The 22,402-nt window shown below is 40.3% G+C and overlaps 1 protein-coding gene across 1 annotated transcript in view; it reads right to left on the reverse strand.

Moving 5' to 3' along the window:
* obscnb (obscurin, cytoskeletal calmodulin and titin-interacting RhoGEF b) overlaps window positions 1-22,402 on the reverse strand; it is a 190,823-nt gene that overhangs the window by 26,003 nt on the left and 142,418 nt on the right. The window contains exons 55-62 of the mRNA XM_076293385.1: window positions 22,210-22,308; window positions 21,705-21,923; window positions 21,412-21,445; window positions 21,241-21,287; window positions 21,049-21,153; window positions 18,168-18,224; window positions 12,291-12,430; window positions 7,207-7,407 (exon numbers count right to left, since the gene is read on the reverse strand). Coding sequence (XP_076149500.1) covers window positions 7,207-7,407; window positions 12,291-12,430; window positions 18,168-18,224; window positions 21,049-21,153; window positions 21,241-21,287; window positions 21,412-21,445; window positions 21,705-21,923; window positions 22,210-22,308 — 902 coding nt within the window. The remainder of the gene's footprint in view (window positions 1-7,206; window positions 7,408-12,290; window positions 12,431-18,167; window positions 18,225-21,048; window positions 21,154-21,240; window positions 21,288-21,411; window positions 21,446-21,704; window positions 21,924-22,209; window positions 22,309-22,402) is intronic.

The raw sequence follows: 22,402 nt of genomic DNA on the forward strand, positions 1-22,402 counted from the left end.
AAGTTAGACTAGCCAGCCAAGATGCAAAGATTGAAGAAATTAGTTCTTCTATCCACCGAATTCATTGGATATAGGAGGAACAGGATGAGATTCTGAGAATGCAGTGAGAGAAGGAAAGGTAACCTAACATGCCTTTTAGCCCAGTTGACATATTGGCTGCAATATGCAAAATATAGCTGTAGCGGACCGGCACAAAAGTAGCCTCCCGTAATACTCCCATTTTATTCAAAGGTAGAACGCTACTGACAACTCCAGGTTTCCACGCATGCTTGTTTGTTTACACCGAATACAAGCTGAAGTGCAAAACGAAAGTAGGCCTAACGTTTGCCTACTGCCCCTATCAATGCAGATATTTCAAATAAAAACTAAAAGTATAAAACATATATCCTTGATTAAAGTAAAGTAAGTAAGTAAAGTATACTTTATTGTCCCCAAGGGGAAATTTGTCTTGGGCTTCACGATCACTGCATCACACATACACAGCTCATACATAGGCAATTAAAGAAAAAAAACAAAACAACAGTTACACATACAGCTCCACAACAGTTACACATACAGCTCCACACCAAAAAAATACTGCACACTGGATAACATATAGGTAGCCAGCTACCTATCATTGAGCATCTTTATGGCAGTTGGGATAAAGGAGTTTTTGTATTTATTTAATCTGCAGTTTGGTACTCTAAAGCGTCTACCTGAGGGTAGGAGGGCAAACTCCTCGTACAGGATGTGTGTGGGGTCTTCTACAATTTTCAGTGCCTCCCTGAGGACTGACTTTTCATAGAGTGCCTGCATGTAGCCCTGGTCTGGATGACCTACAATCTTCAGGGCAGTTTTGACCAGACGCCCCAACTTGGACTTTAACTGGACTGTCAGATTGCCATACCAGGTCTGCATGCCATACTGTATCACGCTCTCTAAGATCATCTGGAAAAATAAAAACAAGAGCCTGCTACTGACACCATACATCCTCTGCTGGAGCTTAGAACAGAGACTTTCTATATGGACATGCCATGTGAGTGAGCAGTCCATAAAACACCAAGGTATTTATATGAAGAGACCTGACGTATGGGAGTGTTATGGATGCACACTGGACTTGATTCAGAAACTGCTCTAGGGTCAAAGATAATTTCCTCAGTCTTCTTTACATTCACAACTAGATGGTGAGCATCACACCAATCTACAAACTGCTTGATTTCTGAATGGTAAGATGCTGTGTCTTGATCCCTATATAATAGGCTCAAGATGGCAGTGTCATCTGAAAATTTAACAATGTAGTTATGTGGGTGTTTACTCACACAATCATTTGTGTAGATGGTAAAGAGGACTGGGGAACTCACACACCCCTGGGGGGCCCCTGTGCTTATAGCCTTAAGTTGTGAGACTTCTTTATTGACTCTTACATACTGCATCCTATTTGTTAAGAATGAGTAGTACCATTTTATAATGAAGGGGCTGACACCCATTTCCTTCAGAGTTTCTAGCAGTAAAAAGGGCTGTATTGTATTAAACAATAAATCGATAAAAAGAAGACGTGCATAGGCCTTTGTGTCCTCAAGATGTTTAAGGACCAGGTGGGTGATGCTGCTTATAGCATCACCTGTGCTTCTGTGGCATTTGTAGGCAAACTGCCAGGGGTCGAGTTTTTGGCCTACCTGAGTTTTTAAAAGACAAACCATATATTTCTCAAAACATTTCATGACTATTGAAGTCAAAGCTATCGGTCTAAAATCATTCTTTTCTGCAGGACAGGGCTTCTTAGGGACTGGGGTGATGGCTGTTTTTTTCCAGAGGGCTGGAACAGTATGGGAGTCTAATGACCACTGGAAAATAGGACACCAGGCTGGGACAAGCTCCTCCGCACACGTTTTTAAGAGGCGGGCAGAGATCCCATCTGGCCCCGTAGCCTTCCTTATGCAAACCTGCTGGAATAGTGACTGTACCTTCAACCAGTCTACTTCATGTATGATATCACCACCTAGTGAGTCTAAAACTTACATGCATTTATTCGAAAAATCCTGGCTTTCAAATCTAAGAAAGAAGTCATTTAGTTCATTAGCCCTCTGATGATCATCAGGGGTAAGTATATCCATTTTACTTGGTATCATATTTGCCATTGACTTCATTGAGTCCCAGAGTTTTTTAGAGTCTATGTTTGAAAGGTGACTCTCCATTTGGTCCCTTTTTGGCTTTCCTGAGTATAGCTGATTGAGTTCCTTTTGCACAGCTTTCAGTCCGGCCCTATCTTTATTTCTGAATGCTGCCTTTTTCCTCTTAATGCAGTCTTTAATGTCTTTAGTTATGTAGGGCTTATTGTTTGGATAGACCACAATTTCTCTTTTATTAAGAACACTATCTACGCAGTATGCTGTCAGATAGTTCACCATGGGCATATTTAGCTATAGATGGATTCACAAATAAATAAATTAGCCTACATTTGGCAGGATACTTGATATACAGGCTAAATGCAAATATGGCAATGTATTATATTATTTTATATTAACAAAATGTAGGAAAATAGAACAGACTGAAAATAAAGTAGGCACTGATCTTTAAAATCCTGTTTCCTGTAGCCTAAATGTTGTCAGTCATTCTTAATATTCGCAATTGGTGCACTGGCATGTTTAACTGTTAGCTGCAGTATAATGTTAGATTATGTGTAAGTTAAGTACAGAACTGACTGTGCGCCCAAATTTTTGTCTGTGCTCATACATTTTTTAACTTGGGCGCACAAGTGCTCCTGAATTTTTTTTTTAGTGCAGAGCCCTGTGTGAGATTGCTGTTTATAGACTTCAGTTCTGCATTCAACACCATAATACCACAACAACTCATCTGCAAACTTGACAAACTGGGACTCACTACCTACCTCTGCAACTGGCTACTGGACTACCTCTGTCAGAGGCCTCAAGTAGTACGTGTTGGCAACAATATCTCAAGCAGCATCACACTGAGCACGGGGGCCCCCCAAGGCTGCGTGCTCAGTCCGCTGCTCTTCACCCTGCTGACGCATGACTGCACTGCAACCTACAGCAACAACCACATAGTGAAATTTGCTGACGACACAACTCTGGTGGGTCTCATCACCAAGGGCGACGAGACTCAATACAGGATGGAGGTCGACCTTCTGACCACGTGGTGCAGGGACAACAACCTCCTGCTGAACGTCAGCAAGACCAAGGAGATTGTTGTTGACTTCCGGAGAAGTCACACCCAACACCTGCCACTGACCATCGACGGTGCTGTGGTGGAGAGAGTGAGCAGCACCAAATTCCTGGGGGTGCACATCAGTGAAGACCTCTCCTGGACCACCAACACTGCATCACTGGCGAAGAAAGCTCAGCGCCGCCTGTACTTCCTGCGGAAACTCAGGCGAGCAAGTGCTCCACCAGCCATCATGACCACATTCTACCGAGGCACCATTTAGAGCATCCTCTCCAGCTGTATCGCTGTGTGGGGCGGAAGCTGCACTGAATACAACAGGAAAGCCCTGCAGCGCATAGTGAACACAGCTGGAAGGATTATTGGCGCTTCACTCCCCTCCCTGAAGGACATTTACCCCTCCCACCTCACCCGCAAGGCGACCACAATTGTGAGTGATGCAAGTCACCCAGCTCACAATTTGTTTGATCCACTGCCCTCTGGGAAGAGGTACAGAAGCCTGCGCTCCTGCACCACCAGACTCACCAACAGCTTCATACACCAGGCTGTTAGGATGCTGAACTCTCTCCCCCCTCTCCCCCCTCCACCCTCAGCCACATAACATCCTGGACTTTTGGACCCACAATGGCTGCCTTGCACTACTCCACTTGCACTACTCCACTTGTACACTTGCACACTTTGCAACTTGTTGTTGTTGTCCTGTGTCCTGAAAACACTTCTGAACACAATTCTGCTGCTCTTACATAACTTGCACCACTATGCCACTTGCATACTTAGGTCAAACAGAACTACCTCAGCCATTTACTGGCCTGACTTTTGCACTATTATATTGACTGTCTACTGTATGCACAATTGCACAATTTCAACCCATTTTTTGCTGCTCTTATTTCTTCACTGTATGTGCCTTCTTATTTACTTTTTATTTTGTTTAATTGGATGTTATGTTTTGTCTGTGGACCTAATTGGTAAAATGTCTTGTCTCCACCGTGGGATAGTGATAAACGTAATTTCGATCTCTTTGTATGTCTTGACATGTGAAGAAATTGACAATAAAGCAGACTTTCACTTTGAGAAGTCCAGACAATGACTCTACTTCCTTTGTCAGCTAAGGAAATTCAAAGTTTCTACATCATATCATCAGGTACTTCCTTCTACAATTCAGCGGTTGAGAGTGTTCTAACTGGTAGCATCATCACCTGGTATGGGAACTCCACAGTTAGAGATTGTAGTACTCTGCAGAGAGTAGTGCGCTCAGCTGAACGTACTATAAGAACTCAACTCCCTGCTCTACAATATATCTATTCCAGAAGAGTACTCCTAAGAGCCCAAAAGATTCTGAAGGACTCTTCTCATCATAACAATGGATTATTCCTACCGCTGAAATCAAGAAGACGCCTATGTAGTCACAAAGCCAGAACTGAGAGACTCAGGAGAAGTTTTTATCCCCAGGCCATCCGAACTCTGAACTCACACTATACTGACTTTGCACACATTCACTCCTCAGCACTCTCAAACATTTCCCAACTCTGAATTCACACTATACTGACTTTGCACTCATTCACTCCTCAGCACTCATGACCCCCCCCCCCCACACACACACACACCTACATGACTTTTAGCACTTTTACATCCCTCTCCCTATGCTACAGACCTTTTATTTATTTTCTTATTTCATCACACGTCAAAACACACACACACACACACACACACACACACACATCTGACTTTCTCCAACTTTTGCACATCTCCATAGAACTTTTTATTTATTATTTTTGATTTCTCCTCCATCTATCTACCCATGTCCTTGATTGCCTAGCCTTTCTGCCCCCCCCCCCACCCCACCCCCATCCCCAACACACACACTTACATCATCACTGTCATCAACTCGCATACATACAGCACACTGCTAGCTACAGTAAGCCTCCTCTACATACTTGCTGCACACTGCCCCCCCTCCCTACATACACAGCACATTGTCTTCAGGATCTTCTCCAACACACATCCTCTACATACTTACAGCACACTGCCCCCACCTACCCACACACACACTACACACACACACACACAGTCACTGCTCCACTCCCCTCCCGCCCACACACACATCTTCACTGTTATCACTCACATACATCATGAATACAGTACTCTGCTTGCAATAGTAAGTCCCTTCACCATACTTGCAGTACACTGCCCCCCCCCCTCTCCCCTACCTACACAGCACATTATTTCATCAGGAAGCTTCTCCAACACACATCCCCAACATACTTACAGCACACTGCCCCACCCCCCCCCCCCCCCCCAATACACAGCACATTGTCTCATGAGGAAGCTTCTCCAACACACATATTGCACACTGCCCTCTCCCCACATACACAGCACACTATCCCATTCTTACTTCCAGTAACTATATGCATGTGACAATAAACTTCCTTGTATCCTTGTATCCTTGTATGTAGCATAAAGATGACATAATCACCCCTTGGCACGTTGCTCAATAAAAGAGACGTGCAAGATAAGAATAAACTTTGCGGTGGGATAATAATCCGCTTTCCGCCAGGTTTTGCGTCACGAAAATAGGGCCCACAGACTATAACTAGGAAACACACCCCATATTATTGATTTGTCACCATACGCGGAGTTAGTGGGGGGGCTGCCCCCTCTGGTGGAAACGGGTAATTGCATTGTTTCAAAAATTAGTGAAATACGTCTGGCATGACCAGATATTTTAAAAAGAATTTAAATAACACAAAACAACAATATAAGGAACGGGCTGCCGGTGATGATGGCAGCAGCCAGGTATTCTTCTCTTACGATCCTTCACATCGAAAGCGACATTACGGCCAACCTGATGAGGCATGCAGGACGCAAAAAATTAAAATTACTGTTGCACTAGTATGGAGAGCTTGCCGTGCCAACGTTGCAATAACGGTTGCCTAAATGCCATGTATATAAATGTCCTGTCAGCTTACTAGCCTAATTGATTTTGCGTTGTATTTTGTGTGTAGTTTTGGACTTTTTATTCCACTTTGTTTAAACAGCAAAGTGGCAAAGCCTTGTTCACCTGTTTGGAACTGGCTGGTGAATGTGACGCGCGTAGGCCTGGCTAGATACACCATAACCTATTTCGTGCATCTAGGCCTACTGATCGCTGTGGATTACTTTTTTTTGTGTCATTGGATTACAGCAAAATATGAATATTTTTTTCTTAACATGTCTTAACGTAATGGCGTGATTGCGCTTCGTTTCTGCGTTTGGAGAGGCATCAGACTGTAGGTGAACACTTCCTTTGATTCTTGGAGTTCTCGCTATGATTTAGGTCTGCCCTGCACTCAATAGCCTACAGTTTGGAGTTTACTTACTTTGCCTTTGTAGAATCGAATTTGAGTTTTCAATGACTCGGTCTCCTTAAGCTAACCATAGGTACATGAACCGATGCATCTTGTTATTTGAAACTCCACTCTGCTGGCTCGTATGCCAGCAGCACTCTTGAGGCGTTGGAGGTTTAACGTTCCACAAGCACAGCACTAGGCTATAGTTCGTTTTTAATAGCAAACAGAAATGTCAAGATGGCAACAGGTCATTACATTCTTTAATTGACAAAATATGATTGTACAAAATATTCAATCAATGTGGCGCAAATGAGGCTAGAGGCGGTGGATTAATTTATCAAAAGTGAGCAGCAACCACTCTATGGGCTAAGCCCTGAATGTTTTCAACTGTTAGGCCACACTGTCTTTTGCGTTTCAAGACAACCGTGCTGCATTGGATTTCATAAGGACGAATTGTTAAATTGTTACAATGTAATTATATATATCTTTATTTAGCATGTTTGTTTTCTCCAAATGTGCTCATACTGTGTTCCTCAAGTGGTAGGCCAGGTCTCAGCTGCTACAATTAGGCCTATTATTATTTTTTTGTCTGCCCCCCCCCCTGGCTCGAATGTCAAACTCCGCCTATGTTTGTCACATCTTTCTTTCATGGACAGTCTATAATAATTCTCACAAAGGCCCACTATTCAAGTAACACAAAGCTTATCATTACAATTCATACCTTCAGCCGTTTATCCAAGTAAGCAGGTGAAACCCAGCCCTGGCGGGATGGTGTGCTTTTTGTTGGTTTGGTGCGCACCAGCCATTTCAGTGGGTGAGCAGAGTCCAGCACCTCCACATACTGTCCCTCCTTCAGTGCTATAGTTTCTTTACTAGCAGGTGTTGGGTTGTAGTCAGCAGTGGCCACATAAATGTCAAACATCTGCAAAGGACCAAAAGATTGTTTTGGTTAGACTTAAATATTGAGCATACATCACAGTGTACTAAAGGCACTTCAATTTACATTAAATACATTATTGACATTAACACAATTAAATTTGACGTGTTTGCTGTTCATTTCATGCAACAGTACCTCCACTGCAAAGCATATTCATATACAGTTAAGAACAAAATTATTCATACCCCTGGTAAATACTGATTTCATGTTGATTTTCTCTTGACCAGTATGTTTGTTCTGACTCAAAATAACACTGCCTTGTGGCTTAAGGTTGAAAGACAATGTGGTGGAACTCTTTTTAATTTTTTTTTTATAAAAAATGGCTTGTCCAAAAATTGTCATACCCTTTTTAAATTTTGATGTAGCCATGGCCTACTGGTTAGCGCTTCGGACTTGTAACCGGAGGGTTGCCGGTTTGAACCCCGACCAGTAGGAACGGCTGAAGTGCCCTTGAGCAAGGCACCTAACCCCTCACTGCTCCCCGAGAGCCGCTGTAGCAGGCATCTCACTGCGTCAGGATTAGTGTGTGCTTCACCTCACTGTGTGTTCACTGTGCGCTGAGTGTGTTTCACTAATTCACGGATTGGGATAAATGTAGAGACCAAATTTCCCTCACGGGATCAAAAGAGTATATATACTTATACTTAAATAATCAATGGAATCTGTATTTGCATTCACAGCTCTCAAAATGTTTCTTGTAATATACTGTATAACTGTATGCATCTGCACCCACCTATTATTTGAACTCATGTGCAAAGTGAAACTAGCTTACTTTCATTATTGACTGACAAGGGGTTACCATCGAAAACATAGCCTGAAAAAAGCCCAATAATGTTTGAATGACTAAATAAAAATCATAAGGATATTTATTCTGCAGAGGAGTTGCTGCTTAAATCTTGTCTTCAGCTGTGCTTTATATGCGCCTTTCAGTATAGAGCAGGTTTTTCTTGGTCAGTGGCGTAATGATTTGTAGAGAGTGTAAGATAGCAATTTTTGGATCATTCGCCAGACCACACCTTTGTTATTAATTGCCACACCCCTGGGTGCAAGATTAAATAAAAGTGGAGTGCATGGCGAAAAATTCACTCACTTTATTGAGTGTAAGATAAGAATAAGCCTTGTGTTTTGTCTTTTTGTTTTGTCGTTGACTGACACCATGGTGAAATTAGCTTCACTTTGCCAATGAGTTCAAATAATAGATGAGTGAAAATGCGTGTAGGCTATACTCTGCTAGGTTTTAGTATATGGTTTAGTGGAATAACTGTTCCATATGGTCTCGCATGCAAGCAGATTCCTTCAAATGTGCCGCTGACTATCAAAATATCGATGCAAAACACACATCAAGAAACCTAGGAACGCCTTGTTGCGCCATCCATCCAACATTTGATAATGAAAACACTCCCAATGTGGACTGGACATCCTACTAAATTTAAATAAGCTTTTGACTAGTGACCATGCGTTTTAGACCACGATAATTTGGATAATTTGGGGCAGCCGTGGCCTACTGGTTAGCGCTTCGGACTTGTGACTGGAGGGTTGCCGGTTTGAACCCCGACCAGTAGGCACGGCTGAAGTGCCCTTGAGCAAGGCACCTAACCCCTCACTGCTCCCCGAGCGCCGCTGTTGTTGCTGGCAGCTCACTGCGCCGGGATTAGTGTGTGCTTCTGTTCACTGTGTGCTGAGTGTTTCACTAATTCACGGATTGGGATAAATGCAGAGACCAAATTTCCCTCAAGGGATCAAAAGAGTATATACTGTATATACTTATACTTAATGGGGCCCTGTGTGTGTGTGTGAGTGTGGAAAAAGACACTGTCCGTCTTCAAGGGTTTAAATTCTCAATTGTCTCATGCCCACTAAATTACATGTGCCATGGTATTTCGGGGTGACCGCCTGCTAGCGGTGGTCATCATAAATAATTGCATAATTATATAAGCAAACTTTATAAATCCATTTATGTGTTCTGCATTATGTCTTCTAATGAAGAGAAAAATTGTAAACAACTGTGGTCTTAAATCACTTGAAGGAACACTGAAGGATACAGGTATTACAGTTTTTCTCAGTCGCTTTGGTGCTTTTCTCAGATCAGAATGAAAATTCTCATAACAATTAGTTCAACCTCCACAACATTTAGTCATTTGTGCACATCATAGTAGCAATTTCTCCTTCCTCTGACAATTGCAAATGCTTTTGGACATGTATCAGTTGCTTCCATACAATTCTCTGCTGTTTTATAACATTATCATTTGCTTATGTCATGTCAATCAAAATTAACTATACTTGTGGATGCTGAATAGTCATTCCCAATGAAACTAATAGTCTTCATTCCATTGCTTGAGTCATTACATACAAACTAGTTATCAAATTATGTCACAATGCTGTAGAATTGCAAAGAGCATATACAGTAAAAATGTGAAACGTGTAAGAAATGTACTCACTTACTCCCCTAACTACAGCAATGTGTAACTTTACTGTAGTTTTCAAATGGCTGTACAAGTAGTGTATAGTGCTGTCTTGAGCATGTTCAGGTAGTGTCACCAAGTTCTGACCTTTTTTTTGCATTGGAAAACACTGAAAGAATAAACTGTCATAATGAAAACATGACAAAGCCATTTGACTATCTTGTTCATAAACGATGGTGTCAAGACTTCTGATTTTGATGACACTGGCAGTTTCATTGACATGAAGACTTGTTACAGTTTTTCTCAGTCGCTTTGGTGCTTTTTTCAGATCAGAATGAAAATTCTCATAACTAATAGTTCAACCTCCACAACATTTAGTCATTTGTGCACATCATAGTAGCAAGTTCTCCTTCCTCTGAACAAATTGCAAATACTTTTGGACATGTATCAGTTGCTTTCATACAATTCTCTGCTGTTTTTTAAAATTATCATTTGCTTATGTCATGTCAGTCAAAATGAACTATACTTATGAATGCTGAATAGTCGTTCCCAATAAAACTAATAGTCTTCATTTCATTGCTTGAGTCATAACATACAAAATTGTTGAACTAGTTATCAAATTCTGTCACAATGCTGTAGAATTGCAAAGAGCATACAGTAAAAATGTACGTATTCAGTGTCTTGTACTCACTTACTCACCTAACTACAGCAATGTGTAACTTTACTGTAGTTTTCAAATGGCGGTACAAGTACTGTATAGTGCTGTCTTGAGCATGTTCAGGTAGTGTCACCGAGTTCTGACCTTTTTTTGCATTGGAAAACACTGAGAGAACGGTCATAATGAATCACATGACAAAGCCATTTGACTATCTTGTTCATAAACGATGGTGTCAAGACTTCTCATTTTGATGACACTGACAGTTTCATTGACATGAATACCTGCTTTTGAGGAATGGACTATCCATTTTGAGCAAGTGAAGTGCTTTTGCAGGTCATCCACTAGGTTTTGCAATTTGCACTAATTGTTTTGAGAATTGCACTAACTGCTGTGCAAATGTTAATAATGATGTGAGAAAAGCACCAAAGCGACTGAGAAAAACTGTAACATTATCATTTGCTTATGTCATGTCAGTCAAAAGGAACTAACTTATGGATGCTGAATAGTCGTTCCCAATAAAACTAATAGTCTTCATTTCATTGCTTGAGTCATTACATAGAAAATTGTTGAACTAGTTATCAAATTCTGTCACAGTGCTGTAGAATTGCACAGAGCATACAGTAAAAATGTACGTATTCAGTGTCTTGTACTCACTTACTCCCCTAACTACAGCAATGTGTAACAAATGGCTGTACAAGAACTGTATAGTGCTGTCTTGAGCATTTTCAGGTAGTGTCACCGAGTTTTTTTTGGATTGGAAAACACTGAGAAATAAACTGTCATAATGAAAACATGACAAAGCCATTTGACTATCTTGTTCATAAACGATGGTGTCAAGACTTCTCATTTTGATGACACTGACAGTTTCATTGACATGAATACCTGCTTTTGAGGAATGGACTATCCATTTTGAGCAAGTGGCGTGCTTTTGCAGGTCATCCACTAGGTTTTGCAGTTTGCACTAATTGTTTTGAGAAATGCACTAACTGCTGTGCAAATGTTAATAGTGATGTGAGAAAAGCACCAAAGCGACTGAGAAACTGTAATTAGGTAGCAATGAATACACAATGGTACAAATAAAAAAAAAACATCATCACACACCTCCAGTAACCATCATCATCCATCATCCTTAAGGGCCTATTTTGATGGTCTAAAATGCATGGTCTGAACAGTATGACTTAAATCCATTTATTAATACTGTCCCCCTACCTGGATTCCTGGCCCGTACAGCCTAGCGACCCACCACCTGCCTATGACAACTCTGCCCGGATTCCTGGCTCGTACCGCCGACCCACCACATGCCCTTTGACAACTCCTCCCCTAGACAATTCCATTTCCTACGCTGGACTATTTGAACTTTCTGACACTAAATTAGGATTAATGCATTATCATACCAGATATGTAATCATCCCACCTCTTGTAACTTTCACCTCAGGTGGCTTTAAACACCATGTCCTATTCTCTACACCTGACTAGCATTTGTCATGTATACAGACCTTACTGTCCTGTATCTGACCCTAGGCAGATGGGTCAGGCCCTTAAGTCGTGGATCTGCTTGAGGTTTCTTCCTATGTGTATCTCCAATTCTAGGGAGTTTTTCCTCGCTCCTGGGCCTTCTTTTCTTTTCTTTTCTCTGATTGTCTAACACTCTGTAAAGCGCCATTAACAACACCCAAATAGCATGGTCTGTTCTTGTGGAATGAAATGCAAAGCTACAACTGTTAATACTGCCTAAATACATACGAATTAATCCAGTATAAGTGAGTATATGCTGCCTGTTCTAAAGTGGAGGACCAGAAAGCCCTTACCTCTCCACGGGCATCACCCTCATCTGACTCAGAGGAGGAATCCATGATGAGTGAAGGAGGGCGTGATCGCCCATGATGAGGTGAAGGAGAGGGGGTCTTTGTCTCATCATCACTGTCAGCCCCTGGGACACGAAGTGAAGCTAGGAAATATTGGATTTAACATAAATGTCATCAATGATAAATATTTTGTAATTTTTGCAATTAGCATAGTAGCCTACATTCAGACTTTCTTTAGTGGTATTTCATGTTGTCAATGACCTCGGTGACAAATATCAACTATTGTCAGACGACTATGAATGAAATCCTCCCTATAATGCAATTTGCATACTGTGAAACTTGTGAGTCTCCAATAAACACAGGTCATTCATAATTGTGTGTATGCAATACTAATTTAGTGAAATAAACACCTGCCTAAAATATACGTGCCAAGAAAATTGATAACTTGCAGAGTACTGCAAGTTCAAGTGGGGATTTGTTCTGAACTGCCAACTCATCAAAACATCACCTAATTGTTTTTCCCCCCTCGATGCTTTCCTATCTTACCCGTGGACTTTCCCCCAGACTGCCTTTGAGTTTCTTATCCAGAGAATACGGATACCTTGCTCCTGTGCGACGCTAAGTCGCATGCTCATTACGTCATGTTAGCATTGTTAGTCAGCCGTAAAATGAGTTACAAGGTTATGTTGTATTTCTCCGAAAATAGAAAGGGTTCATATAAAGGCTTAAAACTCTTCAGATGTAACGTTATTTGATGTCAAAGAAGTGAGGGCAAAATTAATGTGGGTCAATGGAATGCTAGCTCAAAGTGGTTGACTGCTAGCCACAGAGTGGCTACGCTTTCCGAACGTTCGCCTCCCCCCTATGGCCCCTTGCAGTACAAACTTTTAACGGTCCAATCATACAGAGAAAATGTCTGTCTTGCACCCTACAAAGTTTGGGCAGGCTAGATATTAATGCCCAAACATGGCCTCCAAGATAAGGCATTTATGAGAGTAAAAATGATACAAAAACAAGAGTGAAAAATGTATGAAAATATTGATATTTAACAAAAATATTTTACAGGTGTTAGTTTTGGGACGTAAATATTAGGTAGACAAACTGCGCAAAATCTGAGACGGTGCAGCAACCATTTTCCTGGATTTTGTCTGATTTGACACAGAATGACTCGGCCGGTCGGTCAGTCAGTCGCTCGCTCTCTCTCTCACACACACACACACACACACACACACACACACACACTTCATGCCGTTCAAACTGTGTTGTTGTCATTAGTTATTAAACACTGACTAAGTAACCAAAGGGAGAACATGGAAAGGACTTGTGTGACAAGTGTGACAAGTGAGTTTACAAGGAGTTGCGGGCGGGAGTAGGGGCATGGAAAAAACATGGGAAATGTGCTTTATTTTCTTTGTGTAGCAGGTGTCAACACCATGCAGTGTCATAAAATGTAAAAAAAGAACTTCTTTAAGAAGTACTGCTGATAAGTACCTATTTACAGGTACAGGTATAAAAAAAAATCTGTTGGTGATTTATTGTAATCTCACAATTGAACCTTGAAGGGAAGTACATTTATTTTGAGAAAAAGGAAAATTTCAAAGAAATAAATATTTTTAACAAAAATACATTGCTCACAATGATTGGCACCCCTGCTTATAATACCTTCTTAAGCCTCCCTTTTGCCAATAAAACAGCTTGTAAAATTCACCTATGACACCCCATAAAGTTGGAGAATACAAAGCAAGAGATTTAAGACCGTTCGTCTTTACAAAATCTCCCCAGATCGTCCAGATTCCTAGGTCCACACTTGTGCATTCTCCTCTTTGACTCACCCCACTATTTTTCTATGGTGTTTAGATCAGGGGACAGAGATGGCAATGGCCAAAAAGCTTAATTTTGCGTCAGTAAACCATATTTGTTTTGATCTGGACGATTGTTTTGGTTCACTGACCTGATGAATGATCCAATCATGACCAACTTTTAGTGTCTTGTCAGAGATTGACAGATTTCCTTTGAAAATGTTCAGGTTTTTCTTGTTGTTCAGGATACCATGCACCTTAATTAGATTCCCAAGGCCTTTGGGAATAAAAACAGGCCCACAATAGCACAGCGCCTCCACCATAATTCTCATTAGGTACAGTATGGGATTCTTTCCAGTATAGTTATTTTCTATATATGCCAAACACACCTACAGTAAAGTGTTTCTAGCCAAAAGCGCAATTTTCATTTCATCTGACAATAGACCACACTCAGGGGCGGAGCCAGAGGGGTGGCTCCGGGTGGCACAGGCCACCCTTGAGATTCGATTGGCCACCCCAGGTGCCACCCCAAATCCTAGTCTACGATTAGCCATTAACATGGTGTAAGGCGGGACCTTTCTTGATGCACTTGCAGCAGTGTGAAGTGTCAGACGTCAGAAATGTAAGTGGCAAACACGCTTGCCTTTATTGGCCTGCGGCACAATTGAACTGCGGAACGAAAGGTTTCCCCGATCAGGAAATACTCCTTAATACGCAACTTTGTGTAGGCTTAACAGAGGTAGCCTAAATACCATACCTATGACGATGACAGCTTTAAAAAAAAAAAACATTTATTTTACTTGTCTCGCTGGATTGAAGGCAGAATGTGGGCTGTTGTGCAAATAGATGAATGAGGGTCGGGAGATTCCGTTAACAAAAACCTAAAGTTTTGCTAACATTTTCTCCATTATTATCGTAAAATATGTCTCCATGCAGGGCAGGGCTGGTTCTAACCTAGGCTAGGCTACTATATTTGGGTGGGCTGGTAGAAATTTTGGGTGGCAACATAGCAAAGCTGTCAAATTGGATCAAAACTAACATAAACACAAAACAATCAGTACTACCTAGCTTGAGTTGCTGCAGCAGGGATAGCCAGGGATAGGCAGTATGTCTGATACATGTATGTAAAATACAAAATAGTATGTTGTCATTTTTATTTTATTTAGTTGGAAAAAAATGGCATCATATTTTGTATCAAAATACTTTATAGGTTTGTAGTTTAAAAATAGTGCCAAATTCTTTTGGTAAAACCAATAACCTACTTTTGGTGATGTGATTATAAAAGTGCAACAATGAATGCAGCACTGGTGCTGACTTGTAATTTGCCCAGAGTTGTTGTGATCAGAATATTGAGATTCAGGCAGATAAGTTTCTTGAGAACTTTAGTCATCCAATTCAAACACATGGAAGTCATCCAATTCAAACACATGGAACCGGTTATGTGGTTGCCCTGCAAGAAGTTGCAACGTGCACAATGTTTGCTCACATACAGTACACAATACACTCCTTCATACCAACTTTAAAGTTATCAAGAAACTGATGATTAATCATCTAATCGGAAGACATGGAACCGGTTATGGTTGCCCTGCAACAAGTTACCCCACGTGAAAATTTTATTAATAATTTGCCCAGACTTGTTGTGATCATAATATTGAGATTCAGGAAGATGAAATTGCTCACATACACAATATACTCCTTCATACCAACCTCAAGTTTCTTGAGAAAATAAACAAATAGACAAAAAAGCAGGTCAAATTATTGTAACAGCTACAAAAATAGATGGCCATAGAGTGGGGGAAATGTCTTGGATGAGTATATTTTGTATATCTTCATTTACAGTAATATAATAAAATTGATTATATTTTAATGTCCCCATGATGGAATTTGTTTTAGAACAGCATAGTCCAGTGGCAGACAACTTATAATTAACTTTAATATGTTTGTATTACATTTTATTCAAATACAAAGACATTTTATGTGAGAGTAAGGTATTTGTGTTTTTTTGTCCTTCAATTTATGAGTATGGTGTTTGCATCTGGTTTCCCTAATGTATTTGTGCTAATTTCACATCTTGAGCCTGTTTCTGTTTATCTGGATGTTTTGCCTCATGCCACCCTTGAATTAATCAGTGCCTCACTAGTGCCACCCTTGTTAAAAATGTCTAGAATCGCCACTGACCACACTTCCAGACAAAGCCACTGTACCATTTAGTAACTCCTGCCGTTTACATTGGTAATTAAATGACTGGACAGGCTGTTACCTTGCATGCCCTCTAAATAAAGCAATGAGGTCACTTTTGAAGATTTTTTGCCTATATTACCATCCTCCATACTGTATGTGGGGGCAAGATAACCTTGGGGGCCCTATCATGACATTCTAAAGTGCATCGTCACTCGTCAAAAGTCTATTCAAATTTAGTAGGATGTCCAGTTCACATTGGGAGGGGTTTTGTTATCAAAAGTGGAGCGCATGGCGTAACAAGGTGTTCCTAGGTCTTTTAATCAGTCATATGGGTGTGTTTGGGGCGTAACCTCATTTTAAACCAATGAGAATGACATCTGTCATTCCCTTTAACGGCGCAGTGCGCGATATGTCAAATAAATGCATCGGTATTTTGGCATTCAACGGCGCATTTGAAGGAGGCTGCTTGCGAGACCGTATGGAATAGTCATTCTTAAACCATGCTTTACTAAAACCTAGCATAGCCCTCACGCATATGCACTCGTCTATTATTTGAACTCATTGGCAAAGTGAAACTAACTTCACCAAGGAGTCAGTCAACGACAAGACAGTTATATGCAGTTACTTTCACTATTGACTGACAATGGGTTACCATCGAAAACATAGGCTGGAAAAAGCAACACTTACCCTAATGTTGCTCAAATGACTGAATAAAACAACATTTATCCTGCAGAGGAGTTGCTTATATCTCGTGACAGTGCGTCTTCAGCTCTGCTCCATACGTGTCTCTCGCCTCTCCCCTAATCACTTTTAACCGTCATTACCAATTTGCAAATGATGGTGAATAACTAATCATCATGAGATGTACAGTATTTCGTAATATCTTTATTCTAATTATGTTTCCCATTGTAATCGTGCAATTTGTAATGCTTTGCATGGACGTGCGCTGGTGTGCGTTCATGAATGATAGAAGGATGGTGCGTGCACCTGCCAATATGACTGTTGACATGCGCTCTTAAAATAGCATATGAACAACTCACCATTGACTTCAGACCAGGTTTAGGTGGTGTATGATAGCGATTTTTAGACAACGCGCCTGGTCCCTCCCTAGGTTGTTAATTGCCACACCCCTGGGCGCAATGCTTAAAAAATAAATGTGCAAAATAACGAATATTACGCCATGCGCTGGTGACCCAAAATACAGCCCTGGGTCTTTGTCAAAGCATGTTTGTCACATTTCCAGTTGATTAGAACAATTTAATCATTGTTTTAACTGTAAATATAGCCATTTTCAACAAAGTACCTAGTTTGTATAGACATTCCCTGACTTACAAATGTCAACACACTCTTTTTATTTAAATTTAATGTATTCTCTTGTCTTTCTGATGTTGAAAAATGACTAGAGGATTTATCCTCTGTGTCACTTTATTTTCATACCTTAGTAAAAAAGAAAGTCATGAACTACTTCTGAAAGTTCACAGACTCTGATTAACTTAAATAAGTTGAAATTAAATAGGAAAATGCTTCTGTTAGGTTATGTATATAAGATTTTTCTAGGGGTGCCAATAATTGTGAGCAACATGTTTTTGTTAAAAATATTTATTTCTTTATGAGATTTTCCTTTTTCTCAGAATAAAAAATAAAAAATATAAAATTCCCTTCAAGAGTGGATTTTTCCTCATTGTTTTCATTGTGAGAGTACAATGAATCATCAAAAGATTATTTTTTATACCTGTTTTTAGTCAACTTTACCCAAGGTGCCAATAATTCTTGAGGGTACTATATACTTGATGCTGTAGACCTATTGCGAAGGCACTGTACAGACTTTTGAATACAAAGCACAACCAAATTGAAAGTCCACATCATACAGTCTACATCCGAAGATTCTGTGTATACATACTGGACTGTTTGGGCCAAGATTTCATCCACTGGAGCACTTCCTGGTTCTGTAAGCTGTCTGAATAACAAATTAACGATTGGATGAGTATGTGACTGAACGGACAGATGTATGGACGAATGGATGGGTAATGTTTGGATTGATGACTGATGAGATGGAGGGAAATGAACTGGTTATTCATAAAATTTGCCTTGATGTGCCATTGCATTCAGTGAAAATGTTCCTATTCTCTATGGATTAATGAGCCAGTGATTTATGCACTCAGACAACAAAGTACAAGAACACCCGAGTTGCTCCCTAGCACGATAGTGACCCATTTTATTGGTTCACTATCATGAACTGTTGCATGGAATGCTGGTAAGTTTTAGACACTGTAGCACTGTAGTTTAAACAGTACCTGACATACAGGGCTCTATCTTGGCGATCTAAAACACATGGTCAGTGGTGAATAGCTGAAATACATTTAGGGGTTTGCCCAGTCCACATTTGGGGTGGTTTTGGTATCAAACGTTGGGCGCTTGGCACAAAAAGGTGGTTCTTATGTTTCTTAATCAGTCATGGGTGTGTTTTGGGTGTAACATCCTTTAAACCAATGAAAATTACATCTGACATTCCCTTTAACAGCAAGCAGCGCAACGTCAAACAGTGCATCGGTATTTTGATGGTCAGCAGTGAATGTGTTTGACATTGCTTGCTAAGGGCTGCTTACATCGTGACAGTGCATCTTCAGCTGTGCTTTAGATGTGCCTTTCGCTATACAGAAGATCAGGTTTATCTCGGTCAGTGCCGTAATAATTTTTAGATGGTGTAAGATAGCGATTTTTGGATCATGCACCAGACCACACCTTCTGCCACACCCCTGGGCGCAAGGCTTAATAAAAGTGAAGTGCATGGCGAACAATTTGAGTGTAAGATAGGAATAAGCTTTGCGTCGGGATTAGAGTTTCCGCTAGAAAAAAATGGTGCCGGTCAAAGTGACCGGCAGAGGTTTAGTTTTCCAGACATTTTGATGATATGCCGGTCAAATATCCTATTATCCCTTCTTAATTAGTCAAACTGAGGAAAACTGGAGACAGGCTATGTAGCTTAAAGAATTACATAATCTGTATAGAATGCAACATGTTAATTAGCCTAACTTAAACATGCCTAACAAGATCTAGCCAGTATCTTTTCATGGACCGCAAGAGTCCGCTTCGTTCGTTGTTTTAAAAAGGCTACGTTGTTTGTTGCTGTTACCCACGTTATCTCAGTGGTGACTGTTTAACTTGCACAGATGTGCACAAGAATGAGCGCTCCGACTACTACCCCCTAATGCTATGCCTCTTTATTTGATAACAATAAATTAAGAAATGTTTCCTATTCTGGGAAATGTTTAGTTTCTTTTTCTTTCGGCCGCGGTTCAATGGTTCAATGATACCGTTTAATTGTGCCAGAAATTATCCGCGGACCAGTAATCGCCTCGTCGAGGAGGCCCTAACCCTGCAGATCATAGACAGAAAACGCATAAACCTACTGTATGCTTTGGGTAAAGTACACTTTGCATGTCCAATGTACACGGAGAATGACAGTGTCTTGGAGCGGCCGCACCCCCCGCAACTCCACTTCCAATGTCACTGATTCCGACACTTCTGCTTTCTATCTGGTGGTGGTGGAGTTGACTGGACATCTGAGGCTTCAGACGTTACCAATTTAACATCATCCATCGCGTCTGGCCTCTGAAAAAACGTTTAAGGCTAGTCTGCCTGGGCCTGGCCATGTTTGAACCGCCTCTCATTTGTTCGTTGTTTAACATGGGCGTTTTAGGCGTGCGCTTCCTATTTGAAATGCAGCATAGGTTATGCGTGTTGTTTAATAACTTTCAAACGGTAGAGCCTGTTCATTTAAAAAACATTGCCAGAGGACGTATAATAGGCTTAGGCCTACATATTAAGGCTTATTCTCAAATTCAGATTGCGTTAGGGGACGGGATTAGGCTATTAGCCAATTTCAATCGGACAATTTGACCGGAGAGATTTAATTTTGTCGGACATTTCATTTTTTTTCCGGCCAATGTCCGGTAATTACCGGACAACGGAAACCCTGGTCGGGATATGAATAAGCTTTGCGCCATGTTTTTGATTGTCAAAATAGAGCCCACAATAATGTATATTCAACTATATTCTGTGCAATTCACTATCTTTGCACTGTGTTCTTTGCCTGCTGCACTAGACATGGTAAAAACTGTGAATCAACCATTGTTTATGAATTCGATTTTCAAAAAGCATCTTTAGGCTAAAGTACCTGCGCACTGGCAAATTTAGGACAGACTCCCATCTCTCTTGCCCTTTTCTTAGTAAGAGTTGTTTTAGCAGAAAGCAGAGAAAACCTTCAGTTAGAACTTTTTAGTGTGATTTAGGAATATTCTAAGCAGTAAGATGAAATGCTTTTCAAATACAAGCCCAGTTTTAGTTACAGAATGTCAGGTTATTTCTGATGACACTACTACATGTATATATTACACGGAAATTTGTGATAGTTATTAATTACAGTTTACATTTAAACAAGCACTTATTTACTTTTTACAGTACAGATATTTGAACCTTTCTTACACACATAAAATCTGAAAAAATCTGGTTGTTAATGAAAAGGAATATTAAGGGTGGCACACATAAGCGTTGACATAGAGAAAGAGGAGATACAGGACAGAATCAGATAACAGATGAACTCCGACAGCAAGTATATTTGTAATGTAATATTATATTGAAATAAAATTCCCAGATTGAATCCATTAAAGAGTTTGCATACTGATCATTAAGAAATGTCTTAACTGATTAATTAAGAATAGTACATACATTAATTGGACATGAATCACTCACAAGCAACTCCCTAATCGCTTCCCACTTACCTTGAGTTATTCTGGCAGATACCATCTCAGTAATATGGGTGGTGAGTTTCTGTAGGAACTCTTCTGTGCCCACTCCACCAAGATATGCAAGTCTGCTCTCTTCAGCTAAGTTAAACAAAAAAATGAGAACTGTAAGTATATGAAATGTGTGTATTATTAGATCCCTCACACTACAGAGTTTGAAAGACTAACCTTTGCTTGCCTCCTCTTCTGGTGGACTTATAGTGATGCCAAGTACCCTTGTAAACATAGAAACATTTAATGTTGATTCATAATAACATAACATAGGAACCACTCCAGCAATGTATATGTTTTCATATAAAGCATGAATTAAATTGTGAACTGTTTTGTTCTGATACTCACTCTGATGTGATTTTATCCTTCTTCTCTGGTGACACTATAAAATAAGTATTCATTCATTAGGTCCACTATAATACCATTACTCTTATTATTCATTTTCTAAGTTGTTTTTTATATGAACGGCTGATGGACCTGCTAAAAGCATTCAGTGGTTTATTGAAAAGAGACAAAATTATGCTGTACTTATATATTGAACAGGGGGTTCTAGACAAATATACTCAGAAATCATATACTTGTTTAAGATAACAATATTAAAATGAATAATACACAACTGAACTGTCATCCCTAATACACACCTTCCTCCACCTCAAGGTGGGCAGTACAGACAGATTGACCAGCCTTGTTGGTGGCAATGCAAGTGTAGGTTCCTGTGTACTCTTTTCCTACATCCATTAGGATCAGGTTGTGCTGCAAGCCTGAGCTAGCCACCTTGTAACCCTTCGTTTCTGGCTTGATCCAGAGTACATCTTCTCCAGACTCCTCTTTCAGCCAAGAGACCATAGGAGAGGGGGAGCCTTGAGAATAGAGAGGATTGATTTCTATTCAGTTTCAATGAGAAAATAAGTAATTAAAAAAAGCAGTCTGTCTATCAAGAAACGAGTGAATAACAATCTATGTGCATTACCGCAGACCTATGATATACAAGAGTTATAGAATAGAGTCCATATCTTGAAAAACTTTAGGTGGAGTTTAGGTAGGGAAAACTGGGGGAATACAATCAAATCAGTAAAAAGTAAAATTTACAGAGAATAATATCTGATTGCTTGCACAATCACATAATAATTATTATGTCACCAGTACCTTCGACTTTCACTGACAGAGTAATGCTTGCACCCTGCTTCACATTCCTGTTATTAAACCTTTCCAGGAATCGTGGGGGCAGAAGTGGTTCTTTTGAATCTTTGAAAGGAGTAATGATGAAAATACAGCTGTCACAATTTGCTTTGTGATTAACTTCAATGTGTAGTTCAGCAAAAATCACATAACCATGATT

The sequence above is a fragment of the Alosa pseudoharengus genome, unplaced genomic scaffold (genome assembly GCF_046254945.1).
Source record: "Alosa pseudoharengus isolate Yale_2024_CS ecotype anadromous, Long Island Sound unplaced genomic scaffold, YU_APseudo_1.1 YU_APseudo_1.1_scf_2, whole genome shotgun sequence".
Lineage (NCBI taxonomy): Eukaryota > Metazoa > Chordata > Actinopteri > Clupeiformes > Clupeidae > Alosa > Alosa pseudoharengus.